The following is a 17,500-nucleotide window of genomic DNA, read 5'->3' on the forward strand; positions in this document are numbered from 1 at the left end:
TGTCTGTCATTATGACCGATCACCCTCCTAAATGTTCCTGCTGGAAGGAGGGAGGGGGGGGTTGATTTTTCTACCCTAATCATTAGTGGGCTGAGGGTCACCGTTAGGGTTAGGGTTAGGGTTAAGGGGCTTTCGTATTATGCATCCTGTGAAGCCCTTTGTGACTGGAACTGTGTTTAAGGGTGACATAAAGCATTCTAATAAAATGGACATGACTTTTTTGCGAGACACCTCGGAACTATTTTATCTTATACCATTTTATTGTAGTTCATTCTCAAGAGTTTTACCTCTTTCCAAGAGTATTTGTTTTTGGGGGGGGGGGAATAGTGTGTGTGAGTGCGTGTTGATGAGTGTGTGCGTTCACTTCACATGGTCTTCCTGCGACTGATTCTCTTGATATCATCATCCTTTTTCTCAAGAGTTAATCAAGTGAGCGTTAACAGAATCCTTCATTCTGATATGAATACACCGTGGAACCACACTTGAACAAATGTTTGGATGGTACAAAGGTTGAATGGCCTTTTGAGCCAAACTGTACAGACCTAGACCCCCCATTCATCTAGGGTTAGGGGTTAGGGTGTTTCAGAGATGTTTGAGTTCAATGTCTCGGATTCATAAAAGAAAAAAAAGGTTCAGTTATTACTTGATAATGATTAAATATTATTATTATGTATGAATGTCTTTTATGCCTTACCCTTATGATAAAGTAAACAGAGTGAAATAAGTGTTACACTTATGTCACTCTCACACTGTTTACTTTCTCATAAGGGTAAGGTATTCATACACTTGTATGAATACCTTACCCTTATGATAAAGTAAACAGAGTGAATATAAGTGTATGCATACCTTACCCTTATGATACGGTAAACAGAGTAATATAAGTGCATGATTACCTTGCCCTTATGATAAAGGGGGATTTTTATTGGTCACAACTTAAATAAAGGCTTTTGTATTGATTTATTCACGGGTATTGTTTGTCCATTACTGGCAGCCATTTTTCTGTCTTATTATTAAGTACCATGCACATATGTGTATGCATTTATATTTATTTGTGTGGGAGTATCTTGTCTTGTTCTGCTTATTGGTTATAAGGTATACAGGCCAATCTTGTGTAAATTTGATTTCACCTCAGTGAGACTTACTGTTTAAATAAAGGTAAGAAAATGTAATTGCCATGTAACTGTGTGAGGAAGCCTCTAGGGCTGACTCCTCCAAGTGACCTAGGGGACGTTTTAGTCGCGGGGCCTTTGCGTTAGTCGAGCAATCACATTTTTTGCTATGAAAAGCATGTGCTTTCCTTAGTAAGGAAGCAAGCCACACTATTGTTGTTCTGTGCCTCCATCGTTTTATTTTTATTATTCAGTCTAATTTTCTGTAATTATCTCCCCCTTCAGTTTTTGAGGGATGTCAAATGAATTACACATATGGAAACAGGAAGCAGGTAAAAGAAGGTGGTACGAACACTCCTTAATCATGCCCTACCTTAAGACATCGTTTTTTATCTAGTAAAACAGTGGCAGAATTATGCGCAAATTATAGCATGCAAACGGGACCAATCAGGTCCGCTTCAAAGCAGCTCAGAAATGTCAAACTTTGTAGAGAAGTACATGCCCTAAAGTTTGTCTTTAGCTTTGTAAAAAAAAGTATGTCACAGTGCATTTTAAATCACAACTGAATAAAAGTCGACCACCGATGGCTCGAGTGCTGCTCCCTAAACGTCTCCCTGGCGGATACACACCTCGAGACAGTACACACAGAACTCATACCTTGAGCGGTGTGTATCTGCCACGGTCAGACACAGGCAGCAGCGCTCCTCTTTAGAGAGCCATCGCTTGGGCCATATCTCAACACAAGAGGCCACACACAAACTACCCTGATCCCAAGCACAGCAAAACTGAAACACAATCAAACGAGATACGTCCCACGTTTCTAAATGTCCCCAATGGATGAATGAATTTTGAAACGGATGAATGAATGCGTCCAAAAAAGGAGGAGAATTAATGTTCATATTATGATAATAATAACAGTTGCGTCAATGCTAATCCAGTGAAACGGTTGTGATGATGGTGAAGCTGATAAGTATGTGTAGAGCTGAGGACACAACTGCTGCAGGGAGAGGTTTAGGAGATGCAGGTCACACACTCAAACACACACACACACACACACAAACACACACACACACACACACACACACACACAAACGCACGCGCGCACGCACACACGCACGCACAGGGGGGCATGAAAAGCCACAGCTGTCAGTGTGCCGACTAGGTCAGGTCCAAACCTGATCCTGGCAAAGCTCTCTCACACACACACACACACACACACACACACACACACACACACACACACACACACACACACACACACACACACACACACACACACACACACACACACACACACACACACACACACACACACACCATGATTGCTCCCCTGTGCACCCCCACATGTTTCTCCAGGTCCCCAGTGTTTCTGTGAGTCTGTAAACAGCATATTTTGGCTGGTGTGTTTATGTTCGGGTAATACACACACACAGTCATATTTTGTGTGTACATGATCTAATAAGGTCGGTATATATTGTGGCAGACGGATTGTGGGCTGAATTTAAGGAGGGGAAATTATAGGACGGAAAGAAACCATTCAGAACAACGTCCTCTGAATGGAAGCTTGGCCCAGTTCTCTGTTTCAAAAGCTATCTTTGATTAGGTTTGTAAAAGCATCCAGATGAACGTATTCTGAATATATAACAAATCTATGAAGTTATCATAACTTCATAAAAATATCTTGGATTATAAGTAAACCGCTAATATCTGGCATTAGCGGCTGGATCAAAGTGTGTCAGAAGTTGTTCTGCAACCTTATTGTATGACAGACATTTGAGACTGACTGCACCGGACCAGACCTCCTGAGTGAAACAGATATCTGACCCGGGTTGTATACGTTCTTCCAAAGAGGGGCAATTACAGACAGTAGTCCATTCTCAGAGAAGATTGGATTATGATGCTACTTTGTACATGGGGTTGTTTGTACAGATTGGTTGAGGGGGGCGAGACCAAGGAGTGTTGCTGTTGCTCTGGGGGCAAACTAACCCTCTCCACAAATGAGGGTCCTGATTGGTTGCTGACGAGAGTCGATGGATGTCTACATGTCGACCATAACGTCAAAAGACATGGGAACAAACCATTTCATTCAAGAACGGCCAGGCAAGGCCACGTGGTTGTAAGGGTTAGATTGTGAACGCTGACCTTTATTCACTTTATAGTTCATTGTTCAACATTCAAATGTGTTAATGTCTTAGTAGCCCATGGCAATGATATGAACGTTAAACATAACTAATTTCGGATTCGGTTGTGTAAGCTTTGAATCTGAGGGCAAAATGGAACAGCATTATCTTGACCCAAACGTACAGCTAAAAAACACAATTGAAAAGGAAATTGAAAAATAAATATAATCCTGTTCCCAAACAAACGAGCGTGTCACCGGACCCGTGAATGGTTGGAGCAGGCTGCGTCAATAGTTCAAAGCCTTGTTATTTATCACTTCCTCCTGGAAGAGCATACATCCCTGCAGGAGCGTGTGTGCCTCATGACGTAGGCAGCCAACGGATGACCGTGTGATGCATATGCTTTTCACAACACCGTTGCATGGCTTCAGTTTCCACTAAGTATGCAACACACGCATCCAAGCCCAAAAACAAACCCAGGAGATCACCCTGTTATATAAAGCGTCATCACTGTTTTGGTTGCATATTCACCGCCCCATCGTTCACATGCATGTGGACATGTCGGGCGGCAACATTTTCCAGCAGCATTCTTGACTATGTAGGCCAAAGCCGACGTCTCAGCTTGCAGCCCGAAAATAATAGAGCTTTTGTTCGGCCAGAGAATGCATAGTGTTGCCTTTGAGGGTCCCCGCGTCACGCATAAATTACACTAATTATTACTGCGTTTTGGCCACTGAGGGTGGAGTAGGTCAACCGGCTAACAGGGATGTTTACCGAATGATCTGTCCTTGATATCTCTCACACACACACACACACACACACACACACACACACACACACACACACACACACACACACACACACACACACACACACACACACACGCACGCACGCACGCACGCACGCACGCGCACGCACGCACGCACACACACACACACACACACACACACACACGCGGGCGCGCACACAAACACAAACACGCACACACACACACACACACACACACACACACACACACACACACACACACACACACACACACACACACAAACAGATACTCATTTGGGGAACGTAAGATGGCTCAAGTGTATTTTGTTTGCGCAGTGCGAGTTTGCCTAGGCTTTGACAGAACCAGACCAACTTACCTCCCGAGCGATTTGGTTCAAGGCATCGTCCTCTGCAGTCAGCTTCTCCCGGTTAGGGATCCTCCTCCTCCCGTTTACCTGGGTCCCCATTGCGCGCCTCTGTCAACCCCTCGGCTATATTTGCAAAAAACAAAACACGATTTCTGGGGGAAATTTCGCCAGCCAAATGTCCCCTGGGTTGGAAATCTCCTTTTTCACGTAATGCAAAAAAAAGCAAGGAAAAAAGCAGACAGAACGTGGTCGATTCAGTGTCGACACGATGACGCGTAACGTTTTAGGATTTCATCCACCGCGCTGTCGTTCCTGTCCATCGGGTCTCCCACGCCCGCAGTGGCCAATCAAAAGGTCCCACTGGACCCTGACCCATCAGACATGCCTCGATGCCTGTTGCTGACGAGCACATTGGACGCTTGATGCTCCAACAACGGGGATCCTACGTCAGAAAACGACTCGTCAGCGACTTAATCCGCCCTCCATCCACCAAACCACATGCAACGTTTGTATTTGATATCGGAGACGCAAGAGTGTGTCCACGGACCGTCTCTCTTCCAGATAGAGCATCCCTTCGACCCCCCCACGGGCCTAGAGTCCTGAACGTCGCTCAAAAAAAAGAGGGAGGAAACTTTTATTGCGAATTGATCCCTGATGACGTCGGCCAGAAGATGTATTCACGTTCCGGGGCACGGCCCTCTGCAGATCAAGCAGAATGGCATCCTCTGCCACCCGGGATCGCGAGCACCGTGCAGCCCGCAGCCAAGACTACACTCGACCTATTGTCCCAGCCCTGAAATATGTTTTCATTTCGTTACCATATCCTGCTGTCAGGCCGATGTAGGGGGCAGGGTTGTGTCCAGACTTATAGGCGATTGAAAAAGACACCCGCGTGAAATAACTGTCTGATAAAGTGTAAAGTTATAAAGTGAAAAATTTATACTACGAGTGAGTTTATATTAGAGGAATTGAATAGACAATGTAATACATATTCAATAGATAATATAATGCATACATGTTTTATTATAATATAATTGTACTTGTAGGCCTAGTGTAGTTTTACAGTTCCCTCTAGTGGTGAAGTAATGTATTACATATTTTAGCAAATGGATATTTGTCATTGCATGTGTGTCACCGTAGTTCACACGCTTTGCAAATTTTTTGGGAATTGGATTCCACTTCACAACCAAATACAAGTTTGCAAGAAGTGAATTTCCAAAATGTGCCAAAAGAGTATTTCAAGGTCGAACAATTGACAATTTCAAACTATTCAATGGTAGGCTACGATGTTTTACCTATTATATAGTCTGTGATGCACATTTGTGTTTAATTTCCAGTGTTGGTTTTCACAAATTCTAATATTTATTCGCAGGTAATTCTGCGTTTTTAAAGCCACCTTCCTTTGGTCACACCCCCGTCACAGCACCGGACTTGTAGCTGGTGCATGACCTCAGTTGGTCTACTAACGGAGCTCCATGGCAAAACTGCACAATGTAATGAGAGACTCACACCGTGTATTGTGAGGTTTCTTGTGTTGAGATAATGAGTAGTTGGTGTCTCTTATCTGCAGCAACACCAAATCGATTGGTAGCATCTGTCTGAACTCTAACTCTAATCCATCTCCAGACTCCACATGCAGAAGCTAGGGACACTTGTCAAGGTGATGGCCTTGTCGAGGTAGGCCTACAAGGAGATTTTTTTTAATATTATCTGTTGTGTATCTTTTTTGTCTGTTGGCTGACAACATACAAAAAAAACATTTTTTCTGTGGGCCTACTATGTGTGCTGTTCAATCAATGTCCTTAAATTATAACCTCAACGGGTTTTTAAAATTACATTAAAATCATGTTCCAGGCTCATACCATCACAGAAAGTTAGGCCTATAAAGAATTAAACGTTCATATGTTTTTGTTTGTATTAAAATATTTGTCATTTTTTGCTACCATCTTTTACTGTTTTTCAATTTACTCTCTTTATTGCGCTTAATATTTGTTTGTGGATTAGAAGATTATGCATGAATATATAATCAGATTTAGAAGTTATTGTTGTGAGTTTATTTTAGGTTTCTTATCTTTAAATTTGAACTTATCTTAGGTTTTTCTGCTATATTTTATCTATTGAATTATCATGGCCACCATGCATGCATATTGCACAAACCCATTGAAAGAAGGAAATCAATTGAATCTTTCTGTAATTTGTTTATTTTAGATACAGAGAGCAGTAGGCTACAGTACAGTTGGAAAATAAAGTCAAGAACAGCCTTTTCTTTGCAATTCACTTTTACTACAATTTTTATAACCTATATCTGAATGAAGCTTCTCTCATAATATTTTCAAAGACTTTCATTTTTACAGCCGTGCGTGTTTGAACGATAGCAACATTTTATATACATCATGATGTGAATCATAACAACAACAATACGATAACCTTTTTTAGAATATTGTTCTATTTGTGTTGCATTTTCTTAAGATGTATACAGTGTTTCTGCAATTATTGGTCAGAATACCAAAGTTATAAATATAATTTCGAAAATTATTAAATAGTGTTTAGAATGCTGAACTTAACCAATTATCTATAGTGATAGTTGAGTAATTTACAGATTTAAATCCACTCAATGAAGGCATGAAACTATTTTCTGAAAAACAATTCAAAAACAAATCTAGTGTCTAACAAACTTTTTAACCTCTAAAGCATGATGTCACAAATAAGCTTCATTCATAAAAAAAATTGAAAAGTTATACACGGCAAATTACATGAGCAAGGAGGGGAGGAAAAGGTTGGGTCCAGCAAGTGGAAGTCGAAATAATCCTGTCATATATTAAGGTTTTGTTACACATTAAATTAAAATTTATCTTGCCCAAATTGGTTGATTTGGCTGAAATTACTAATAATTAAAAAAACCTGAATACAATTTATTTGAGAATTTTCCCCTTTCACCCCTGAGAGCATCCCCCTTCTTGTCGTCCCTCTATTGAACTGAAATAAAATGACTTTGTTTCCTCAAGAAAGTCCTCTTTGTGTGTGATGGGGAGCCCCTTAATGCATGGTGGGGGGTCTCCACATGGATCCGGACCCGTTGCTGCTTCCTGTTGGATCCGGAGACGGTTTCAGAGGATTTTCATAAAGATCCAACTTAGTCAAAGTCTCTACACAGAATAACGTTGCATCCTACATTTTCTTATGAATGTAGATACAATTAATATAGCTTAATATTGTGGGAAGAGCCCTAACAGTTTGTCAACTCTTAGATGCAGCATACTGACAGGGCTAATTGTGCTAGCTGCCTCTGTATCTATTTTCAATATCTCTCATCGCGTGCTATTATGAAACATCATGATGTTAAATGTACAGGATATAGCCACACAATACCATGATCTCATGAATACATTTCTTAAGAATTACCTTTCGTTATACGAAGGCTTTCGAAAATCACCTTATGAATAAAACTTGATATGAATTCAGTTTATGATTAAAACTTCAGATGTTTTATTCATAAACTGAATTCATATCAAGTTTTATTCATACAGTTATTTTCAAAGTTTAATTCATGAATAAAACTTCATATCAATTCACTTCATGAATAAGCTTCATATGAATTGGGGGATTTCAGGCTTACTTGCTGACGGGTCCTGGGTGGACCTTTTCCTTTGCTGGGAGCCGGAGATCTGAGAGAATGAGAAGATGCTCAGTGAATTCACTTTTATAATGAATCATAATGTTTAGAATCAAACAATAAGGATACAATAGTCGATCGTCCCAATCGTACCCGAAACATGTGACCAATGATTTCATAGGGGCAGAAAAACATCCAATCAGAAAAATCAACATGGAATGGATGTTTGGCACTATAGTGTCAGGCAGGTTGGGGCAGCTGCTTCATGTGCAATCATATTAGATGTATTTTATATAAAAAAATTATATTAATTGTTTTAACTTTTGAATAAAAACAAATCATTTCAATGACATGAGTCAATTAAACACTCTCCGATATGGCGGCGACGTTGTTGTACGAGGCCAATGCGCCGTCAATGTAAAAAAAATTATGGTCTTGATTTATATAGTGGGGCTTGAACTGGACACAGGGGGGCGCCAGACCACAACTCTAACCTCTATATTTGAACAAAATTACCATGGCAAATGACAATATACTCAGTCCACAAACTCCACCAGTAAACACCATTTTTCGTTTTCAAGTCATGTTTTCAAATCGTATCAACTGCCAGAATTAGTTGGGGTAGTAGCACTTGAGCCAGTCAAATGTCCCCAAAACCTTTTGAAACAACTTTCGAACGTCTCTCTGGAGAAATACGATGGACAGTCGGATTGTTCAGATTGGATCCTTCCACCCACCTTCTTTTTCTTGTCCAGCCCCACAGTGTTGAGGGCGGCGATCTTGCTCTCTATGTCAGAGACCTGTCAGAGAGACACTGTAAGTAAGGCAGCATCACCCCGCACTGCGAACGTGCTCATGAGCAAGAAGTCAGAGACGTGCTCCAGAGCAACCTGGGGGTTGAGGACTTTAAAGGCACCCAGTGCAACTTACGAGGCTTAAAAATAAACATTCAATTTCTAGTCTTTTTTACACGTAGTAAGTTTCAATAACTCCATACCATTACATACCGACATTTAAGCAGCAAAGATGAGACGTCGTTGTGTGGTGAGAACTGATACAAAATCGATAATAACAACAATGCCGCCATTTTCTTTATTTTTTGTAACCTACAATAAATAAAGCAGACTTCCAGTCAATGGAAAAATGGCTTCTCCCCACCGGCGATTGTTGTTGTTTACGATTTTCTATCAGTTCTCACCACACAACGACGTCTCATCTTTGCTCCTTGAATGTCGATATGTAATGGTATGGAGTTATTGAAACTTACTACGTGTAAAAAAGACTAGAAATTGAATGTTTATTTTTCATTGAATGTTTACATAAAGTTGCACTGGGTGCCTTTAAGAGTCATTCTCCAACTACATTCTTGTTGAGATAAGAAAATATATAATGGTGCTTACTGCCATTTTGGCACCATGACCACATTTTACTTTTAAGAGACCACGGAGACATTTCACACACTTTAAATTAAATGTAGTCCTAATTAAAAACGGTCTCAAATATATACCTATTCTAAGCCCTCAATTACCCACGGCTCCATAATCCACTTTTGGTTGTTTGGACCAGAGGAAGCAGGTCTCACGCACCTCACTCTCCGTACTCTGGACCCGCGCGGCGGTCTTGGCCACCACGTCTTCCAGCTCGGACAGGTCGGAGTCCGTGGCGCCGCCGCCAAAGCGGTTTTTGGCGTTATGCTCCAACTGCTTCAACTTGGTCTCCAACTCAAAGGACTTCCCGGCAGCCACGTAAACCTGCATGAAAGGTTTATAACATAATATAGAGTCCTCTGACGGTCCATCACCTCCAAGTTACTTCTGTAGCGGTCTCTTTACAAGTGAGGGCTGGGTATCGTTCTGAGGGATAGAGTCCCTAAGTCCCATTAGGACTAATTGCGTCATATCACATGTCATTATAATTTCATCGATGTAAAGAGTAAACTAAATAAGAGTTACGTATGCATGGCTCTGGGAGTTCAATTCACTAGCTGTTGTTAGACACTGGACACTTATTATTGCAAGTTTTCAAAATATCGTTGCCCTTATTGTTGTTTGGGATTATTCTTCAGAGGGTTGACATTTTATGTGGAATTTTAATCATGCATCCATTAACAGAATAATTGGTGTATTTTGCATGTTAAAATAGCCAGAATAATGTCTCCTTTCCATCAATTCCAATTATTATTTTAGGTTATTCCACCCACCAGAAGGACTACACCATTGTTCTGAAGTGCCCAGGGCTCGGTAACACCTCCGATATAAATACCCAGCCCGACCGATAAGCTATCGTTGGGCTATGCAGCTAGGGACAACAGCAAAAAGACAAACAACACACTTGTCACATGCTCTAAACGACGCAAGGAAGCGTGGCTTAGTTAGCCGTCTCCTACAGTGCTACGTGTTAGCGTTAGCGTGATACAAGAAGAGACAGAGAAATAGCGAGAGAAAAAAAAAAAAACGACATGCAGTTTCTTGTCTTTTTCATTGTGTCAGTTTTTTTAATTCTTACATTTTCCTCAAGTTCTCTGTAAGCATCGTCTGCCTGCTTTAGGCCGGGCCCATCTAAGGGGTACTGTGTTTCGTTTGGCTCTTTCGCGAGGCCATACTCGACCATCGCGTTTTCTGTCGCGTTTATGGTTCTCAGGACCTCAGTGGTAAGGTCACAGAGGCCGGCCGCCGTGGATCTCTGGAAGCCATGTAGAGGGGACAGATGTTAGCAGCTGGAATACTCTTCCGCTCAGACATCTGCATGCTATCCCGAGGTAGCCTTACGGTAGCTACCTGCCTGGCTTCACGTGAATGGGGTAGTGGGGTCGGGACGGGACGTTAACTCACTTAAAACCTGCACTGTTGTCGCATTTCACCATCAGGCATCGCTTTTGCTCCACCAGTACACCCAGAGCCTTTTTTGTTATCTCTTTAGAAATTGATTGGGTCTGTGGAAGGAAAATCTACCAAGGCAGCCTCATCCCATGGTTTCTTTGTTCACATTTTTAAAATAAGAATAGCAGAATCATTTTGTACAAAATTTGAGATTCTCTCAGAAGCAATGTATATGCTAAACATTATAGTACTAGCAAACTACAGATTTTGTAAACTTTTTGCTATTTCTATCTACAGAAGACCTGGTCTTCTGTAGACCATTACAGAATACCATGGTGAAGTCCGGTAGGTAGCTACTGATCTATTGCATCCACACACAGCCGGGCAAAGCGTTGCGCATGGCATTTAGAATAAAGACGATATATCAGAGCTGCCTTTAGCGTGGAGGCAATCGGTTAGAGGTTGCAGCATCACAAGCTGAATCATCTGAAGAGTATTTACACCCAGTACAACATGGGAGCATTTATTCCTCACTTAAATCTTGAACCTGTAAGTGGTTAACGGAGAGATCTTAAATCTTATCTCGGTTTCATCAAACCAAGTTGACCAATTCATCTTGTATTTTCACTGAAACTCTGTGATCGTTAAGCTTGGGTTGGCATGCAAGACATTACAGATGACATCTATGAATAATATTATTAAAAACGTCTTTCAATGATGGATCTATCTATGAGCCATATTTATGTTTTGATCTGTCTTCAAGCAAAGCCATGCAGTGGAAGCCTTGCTCAGTTCAGATGCTGCATTCATACCCAGTAGGAACTTCGAGGTTTCTGCTCTCATGGAATGGGAAGTCACAAGAGACTCAATTGAGGCCATTGAACACGTGACCATTAATTTACACTTCCCAAGTTCATCCTCTCATCTGGGACATCTTAAACCTCCAGGGTCCTATTTGGTATCAATGCACCGCTAGAACCCACACAGCCACAACCTGTCAACGATAAACACCAAGTAGAGCCCGAATCATCCTTAATCACCTTTGACCTTCCGGCCAGTACCCTACCTTCTGACCCTCTGTGGGTATCTCATCGCTGGAAGAGCTGAGTTCGGGGTCTTTCAGAACTCGAGCCGGGGTGCTGTTCTTGGCCGAGGTCCCCTTGGCCATGAATGACGGGAGCTTCTTGCCAGCCTCCTCCTCCCCAGAGGAGAGCCCCTTATCGCTGAGGTTCCCCGCCAGCTGGCGCAGCTTCCTCCGGAGCTTCTCCTCCTCCTCGCCCCCAGGGGGCTTTTGGCCGTCCTGCAGGGAGAGACCGCATCCCTCAGAACCGATCTCATGCGCCGCTTAGAATAGCAATCCGGGAATGGGATATGGAACGTCATCGGATTGGATAAGACTCGGAGAGGGGGTGGGGGTTGGGTTGCGGAGGCCTACTGCTACCCGGTTAAAACTTGGTTTCTTTGGCGGGAGGTTCTGGTCATGATTGCCCTGTAAGCCAATCAGAACCTAGATTAATTGGAAACTGATTCAAAGTAGCCATGACCGAAATTTGACGTATTTAAGTGATGGGGCTTTAATGCTTTTAAAAACACTGCATGGAGGCCAACGTCTGATGGTTGAAGGGAAGTCGTCGTCCGCGTGTTCTGTAGAGGGAATCTAAGACAGCTTCACAGTCTCTGGCCTCACCTCCTCGTCTGGCGAGACCATCTTCTCCTCCAGTCGGTTGAGGAGGCTCTCGATCGCCGACATCCTCTTACTCAGCTCATTGATCTGCAAAATGCATTCAATCCACACATCATAGAAGGCAAGGAGAGAATAGTCAACACGTTTTAAACTCGGGTGCTACTTGCTTGTTAAAATAGTATTGCTAGTGGGGCATCTATAAGGCGTTATGCAGCCAGTAATGGCAATGTGTTACAGGCAGTATACTGTCGGTAGTAGACGTAGTAGTAGTAGTTACGGTGGTCCCAAACTACCAAGGCTAGTAGTAGTAATAGCAGTGTAAATAACTAGGGGCCTCCTGGTAGTGGTGGGGGTGTTAATAACTAGGAGACCAGTATTAGTAGTAGTATGTGTGTTAATGACTAGGGTTGTCCCAGCCTACTGTAGTATTAGTAGTAGTGCTAATAACTAGGGTAGCAGTGCTAGTAGTATCAGTGTTAATAACTAGGGTGGTCCCTGCCTACTGTAGTGTTAGTAGTGTTAATAACTAGGGTACCAGTACTAGGAGTATCAGTGTTAATAACTAGGGTGGTCCCTGCCTACTGTAGTGTTAGTAGTGTTAATAACTAGGGTACCAGTACTAGGAGTATCAGTGTTAATAACTAGGGTGGTCCCAGCCTACCGGAGGGGGTTGGCCGAGGTTCTCCTGGGAGGAGGCCTTGCTGTTGCGTCTGCGGAAGGGTGCGGCGGGCTGGTACGGCCCGGCGTAGCGCGGCATGTCCTCCTCGTCCGAGGTGTCCACGTACTGCTGGCGCGCCACAGAGGAGCTGATCTTGGACAGGGAGCGGGCGCGCTCCAACCGAAGCTCCCCGTAGTCCTCTGGGACACGGGGACAAGGTCAATACAAGGTCGAGACACGGTCAGCCCAGTGCTCTCGCCAACTGACCTTTTGTGCCTTTTGTGCCAATGATCGAATCAATGATCATTTGCAAAGGGTCTGTGAGCGGTGAATAGGTAGACCCCATGATCCTCTGCACTATTTGCAGTTCACCCACAACGGAAACTTACTAGCTCAGTGCATGGTTGGAACAAACAGACCCGTGCACAAAATAAATTCAGGACTTTGGTTATAAACCTCTGTTCAGTACTAGTCCGTTGTTAGATACTCGTCAGGTATTAATTAATTGTCTCTTAATTAATTTGCAGGTCCTAGATAATAGTCAGGTATTAAATGCTAGTCAGGGATCTGTGTTGAATGTACCAGGGCGCATCGCGTAGCGGTCCAGACTCTTCCTGCGGTTCATGCGGTAGTTGTGCATCTCATTCTGGTATTCCAGGTCGTTTCTATAGCCTCCCCGCTCGTCTTGGTATTGCTAAAAGTTTGAGATGATACAGAGTAGCGGTAGTGATAAAAAGAAAGATCATTCCAATGATCCGTCAATAGAAGTTAAGAAGAGCACAGCACAATCTTTCAACAAAACCAAATTGTTCATATTTTATACGGGAATATGTATAAGAGAAAGTAAAGCCATTATAAGATGATCATCTTTGAGCAAAAGTATATATTTTTTCAGACAATCCGTTTTGTTTCAGGGCAAACGATCTTGGTGATCTGCGGCATCTGATTTCTACCTATAGGTGGCAGTAAACTCAACTCAAGTAGGCTACTGTGTAATCACTCTTTAAAAACAAGGAAGGATGAAAAGGTGAAGATGGACGACCTGGAAAGACTGCCTGCGGGATACAGGGTAGGGTGGGTAGTATTCCTCCGGGTCAAAGTCCATGGGATGCACTGAGAGCAAACGCTTGTTCTTGCGCATCTGAAAAGCAGTTGGTCTAGTTATTTATATTCTATAATATTCAATTATATAAACCGTATTGAACTATATTATATTGTCACGTTAGTTATATTATAGCTAGGTCAGCAAGACACCCTTTGAAAACTGCGCTGTTTGTTTTGCATCCATACATTTTATTGCACTGAAACCAAAACACTGAGCATACTTTTGAGGAATTCATTAGAATATTTTATAAAATTGTACGTTTGTAAAACAAATGTATCCATTCATTAATCTAATTAAAAGGTCAGCTATGTCAAGTCAAAATACCACAGCAGTTCAGAATCCCAGATAAGACTCCTCCTGTAACGTTTATTAGACTGAACAGTCAGTGTATCATGAAATGGGCTTAATCCCTTGGAGAAGTGGTTACCATTTTGTAACGCTGAGCCTCTGCCTCCGCATGGTCGTCCTCCACTCCGTTGTATGTATCTGGAATCAAACGGCACCATGTCGGACGGTGGTCTATAAATCTGGTGTGTATATCAGGTCAACGTCAGACCCTAGGTCAGTAAACGGTTATCATAACGGTACTCACGGCGTTGGCCTACGTCAGGCATGCTCTGGGTGTCGTCATCACGACCACCTGAGAGATGGTGGTAACATGTCACCGGTTATTTATAGATGTTTACATTCATGCTACAGATTGTGATTGCTCGATTAGATTCAAAGGGTTGTGTGTGCATTATTTTTTAATATCTGCCTTTGAGTAGTTCTGTCAATGCACTACAAATCCAACATTAACATCAACCAGATGTTCCCTTGACAATGTGAAAAAACAACAACACTCAAAGCGCTGCAGAATAATATTAAAATGTCAGCTGAATAAATTGGTAAAAGACAAAATTGTATTAAAGACAAAGAAAGTCATTTGTAATCACTGTAGGTAACTTTGGTATAGGTGGAATAAACCACTCAAGCGTGGTAAGGAACCTCTGATTCACTTAAACTATATCATACATTATTTCCCCACGTGAGAGGAGAGCCTGGCTTGGTGTGTTCCTTCTATAGCTATGGTTTTAATATTTATACAAACATGTTTCAGTCTGTTTGACCTCTTATGAAACCACTGTATGGTTGTGGATTCCTAAGTGACATCATCGTTCCCTGGCTTAAGGGCAATTCCACACTGCTGCTTTTATTTCTTTTTGGGGTTGGATTGTCACATGCAGGCCATATTAGACAGCTGATTACGCTTTTACGAGCGGGTCGCCGTGTCTGATACCAACCCACCATCCAAGCCACCCCTTCTGGACACAGAAGACTAAAGAATAGTTAGTGCTACTAAAGAATGATGGGGGTGAATATAAGCAGCAGAGTCGTTGACTGCAGGGCGAGTCTATTGTGGTCATGGGTCAAGAAGTGGTTCTTGCAGATGAGAACACAGATTTAAACACTGAAACATGTTTGGGGCATTGGAGCTTTTATGCTGAAAGAACCAATTAGGGCTTTTATTTTGGAGACTTGGTGTTCTGTTAGTTCTGGATAAATTCAAACTGGTTGCTATCATTTACATCAGAATGTTATATATTTTACAGCTTTTAAGTATATGACCTTAATGAACCAACTGCAGACACATTTCCTGTTTTGTATGGAGTAGCTCAAATGGTAGCGTGACAAAGCTCTTCCTAACTCTCTACCACTAGGTGGTGCCCATGTCCCTAGTAAGAGTTTCTACATAACGTGTCCCTTAAGAAAACAATTTAAATGTATTAAAAATAAAATGTACTTTTATCTGTAATTTGAGAATCTCTACCAGAATTTAATGGTCTGGCCATAACTGTTCACTTGGCTGTGATTCACTTCTTGTAAACTGGCTCATTATCGATCTAGACATATTGACCCCCGTAGCGATTTCAACAGCCCCTTTGAAACTTTGAAGCCAGAGAGAATGCATGCAGCCTTCTGTTGGGGAGGGGTGGTAACTCTGCCAGCTGACAATCTGGAGACCACATTATGACGAAGATGTTGTGTAAATGCTAGTTTGGATTCATTCATTCTGTCCCTGTCAATGATCTGTGGTAATGTTTTGGATTTGGTAAAAAATATATAGGATTTGAACATCTCAATTTAAGACCTGTCGAATCGTTTAAGAGCACATTGAACATACGAACGTTGCGCTTAGAGAGTTTGGGAACAGGTAAGACCCCAACGTTCACAGATTAAGTTTAAGTCTCCTCCCTACTTGACTCACCGTCGCCGTTCAGCCTCTTGTAGAGCGACCTCATGACCTTGGCACTGCCGAAGCGCTTGAAGCGGTTGCGCACGTTGTCGTGGTACCACCCCAGAGTGCCGATCTTAAGGACCCTGTAGGACATCAGAACTGACACACTTTAGTCCTCCATGTCTACACAGTGGTTCTCCATGCCAGTCGCTACACACTGATGTGTCTACACCAATCCTCCATGGCTACACCCCAGTTCTGTGTCAACACACCATATATTGCTAGATCCTGCTGGGTCCACACCATTTTCGCAGGAGGGGCCCAGGACATCAGAATAACACAAGACACTGTTACACCACAATTTTTACTTTGTGGAACGGTGCAGAGAACTTAAAAAATTACAAATATCCCATCTGATAATCGGTCCACTCCACACTGACTGAAGTAGCACAGGATGTTTAAGTGCGGCATATGTTTTTTTGTTCGGCCAGGCCCATCATTACAACATAACATAATTAATAATGATGAATAACAATAATCCCCTAAGGGCATTAAAGTCAAAGACAGGTATTGAGGATTTTCCATGCGGTTTAAACAGTCATTAAAATCTATATCTAGTCTAAGAGCATGCCATACGTGCCAATGTTGTACCATCCACAGAACACGGCCCTTGTCCCTCACTGACTCTCACACAGCTCCCTCTCTCACCTGGTCATGCGGCAGTTGTCGCACACCCAGCCGTGCTCCTTCTTGTTGTAGCGGCTGCATCCCTTGCACGTGTACAGCTGGCAGTCCAGACACTGGCGCTTGTTGTTGATGAGGAACTTGAAGGGCTGCAGGCAGCGGATGCAGTGGGAGTCGGCCAGGTTGGCCTGGGAGCCCAGCAGCTCCCTCTTGGTGTCCTCCTTCTCGATCTTAGTCTTCAGCTCCCTGGAGGGAGGGAGGGAGGGAGGGAGGGAGGGAGGGAGGGAGATAGACAGAGACACACAGAGACAGATACATAGAGACAGAGACACACAGAGAATGAGACAAACAGAC

The 17,500-nt window shown here is 42.7% G+C and overlaps 2 protein-coding genes across 16 annotated transcripts in view; both read right to left on the reverse strand.

Annotated features, from left to right (window-relative positions):
• lrrfip1b (leucine rich repeat (in FLII) interacting protein 1b) overlaps positions 1–5,028 on the reverse strand; it is a 31,718-nt gene extending 26,690 nt beyond the window's left edge. For 3 of the 13 annotated variants that reach the window (XM_060049022.1, XM_060049024.1, XM_060049025.1), the window contains exon 1: positions 4,375–5,025. In XM_060049022.1, coding sequence (XP_059905005.1) covers positions 4,375–4,464 — 90 coding nt within the window. In that variant the 5' untranslated portion in view covers positions 4,465–5,025. Of the gene's footprint in view, positions 1–4,374 lie in introns of all 13 variants that reach the window. The other 10 variants (XM_060049020.1, XM_060049019.1, XM_060049021.1 and 7 more) reach the window with 6 other exon arrangements.
• A 1,515-nt stretch (positions 5,029–6,543) lies between these two features.
• mlpha (melanophilin a) overlaps positions 6,544–17,500 on the reverse strand; it is a 15,313-nt gene continuing 4,356 nt past the window's right edge. For 2 of the 3 annotated variants that reach the window (XM_060049017.1, XM_060049016.1), the window contains 14 exons: positions 17,171–17,392; positions 16,493–16,605; positions 14,837–14,884; positions 14,672–14,730; positions 14,182–14,280; positions 13,722–13,833; positions 13,143–13,339; positions 12,485–12,568; positions 11,864–12,097; positions 10,484–10,660; positions 9,565–9,729; positions 8,716–8,778; positions 7,982–8,030; positions 6,544–7,451 (listed from right to left, as the gene is read on the reverse strand). In XM_060049017.1, coding sequence (XP_059905000.1) covers positions 7,402–7,451; positions 7,982–8,030; positions 8,716–8,778; positions 9,565–9,729; positions 10,484–10,660; positions 11,864–12,097; positions 12,485–12,568; positions 13,143–13,339; positions 13,722–13,833; positions 14,182–14,280; positions 14,672–14,730; positions 14,837–14,884; positions 16,493–16,605; positions 17,171–17,392 — 1,672 coding nt within the window. In that variant the 3' untranslated portion in view covers positions 6,544–7,401. The remainder of the gene's footprint in view (positions 7,452–7,981; positions 8,031–8,715; positions 8,779–9,564; positions 9,730–10,483; positions 10,661–11,863; positions 12,098–12,484; positions 12,569–13,142; positions 13,340–13,721; positions 13,834–14,181; positions 14,281–14,671; positions 14,731–14,836; positions 14,885–16,492; positions 16,606–17,170; positions 17,393–17,500) is intronic. The other variant, XM_060049018.1, reaches the window with a different exon arrangement.

This window comes from Gadus macrocephalus, chromosome 4 (genome assembly GCF_031168955.1).
Source record: "Gadus macrocephalus chromosome 4, ASM3116895v1".
Classification (NCBI taxonomy): Eukaryota; Metazoa; Chordata; class Actinopteri; order Gadiformes; family Gadidae; genus Gadus; species Gadus macrocephalus.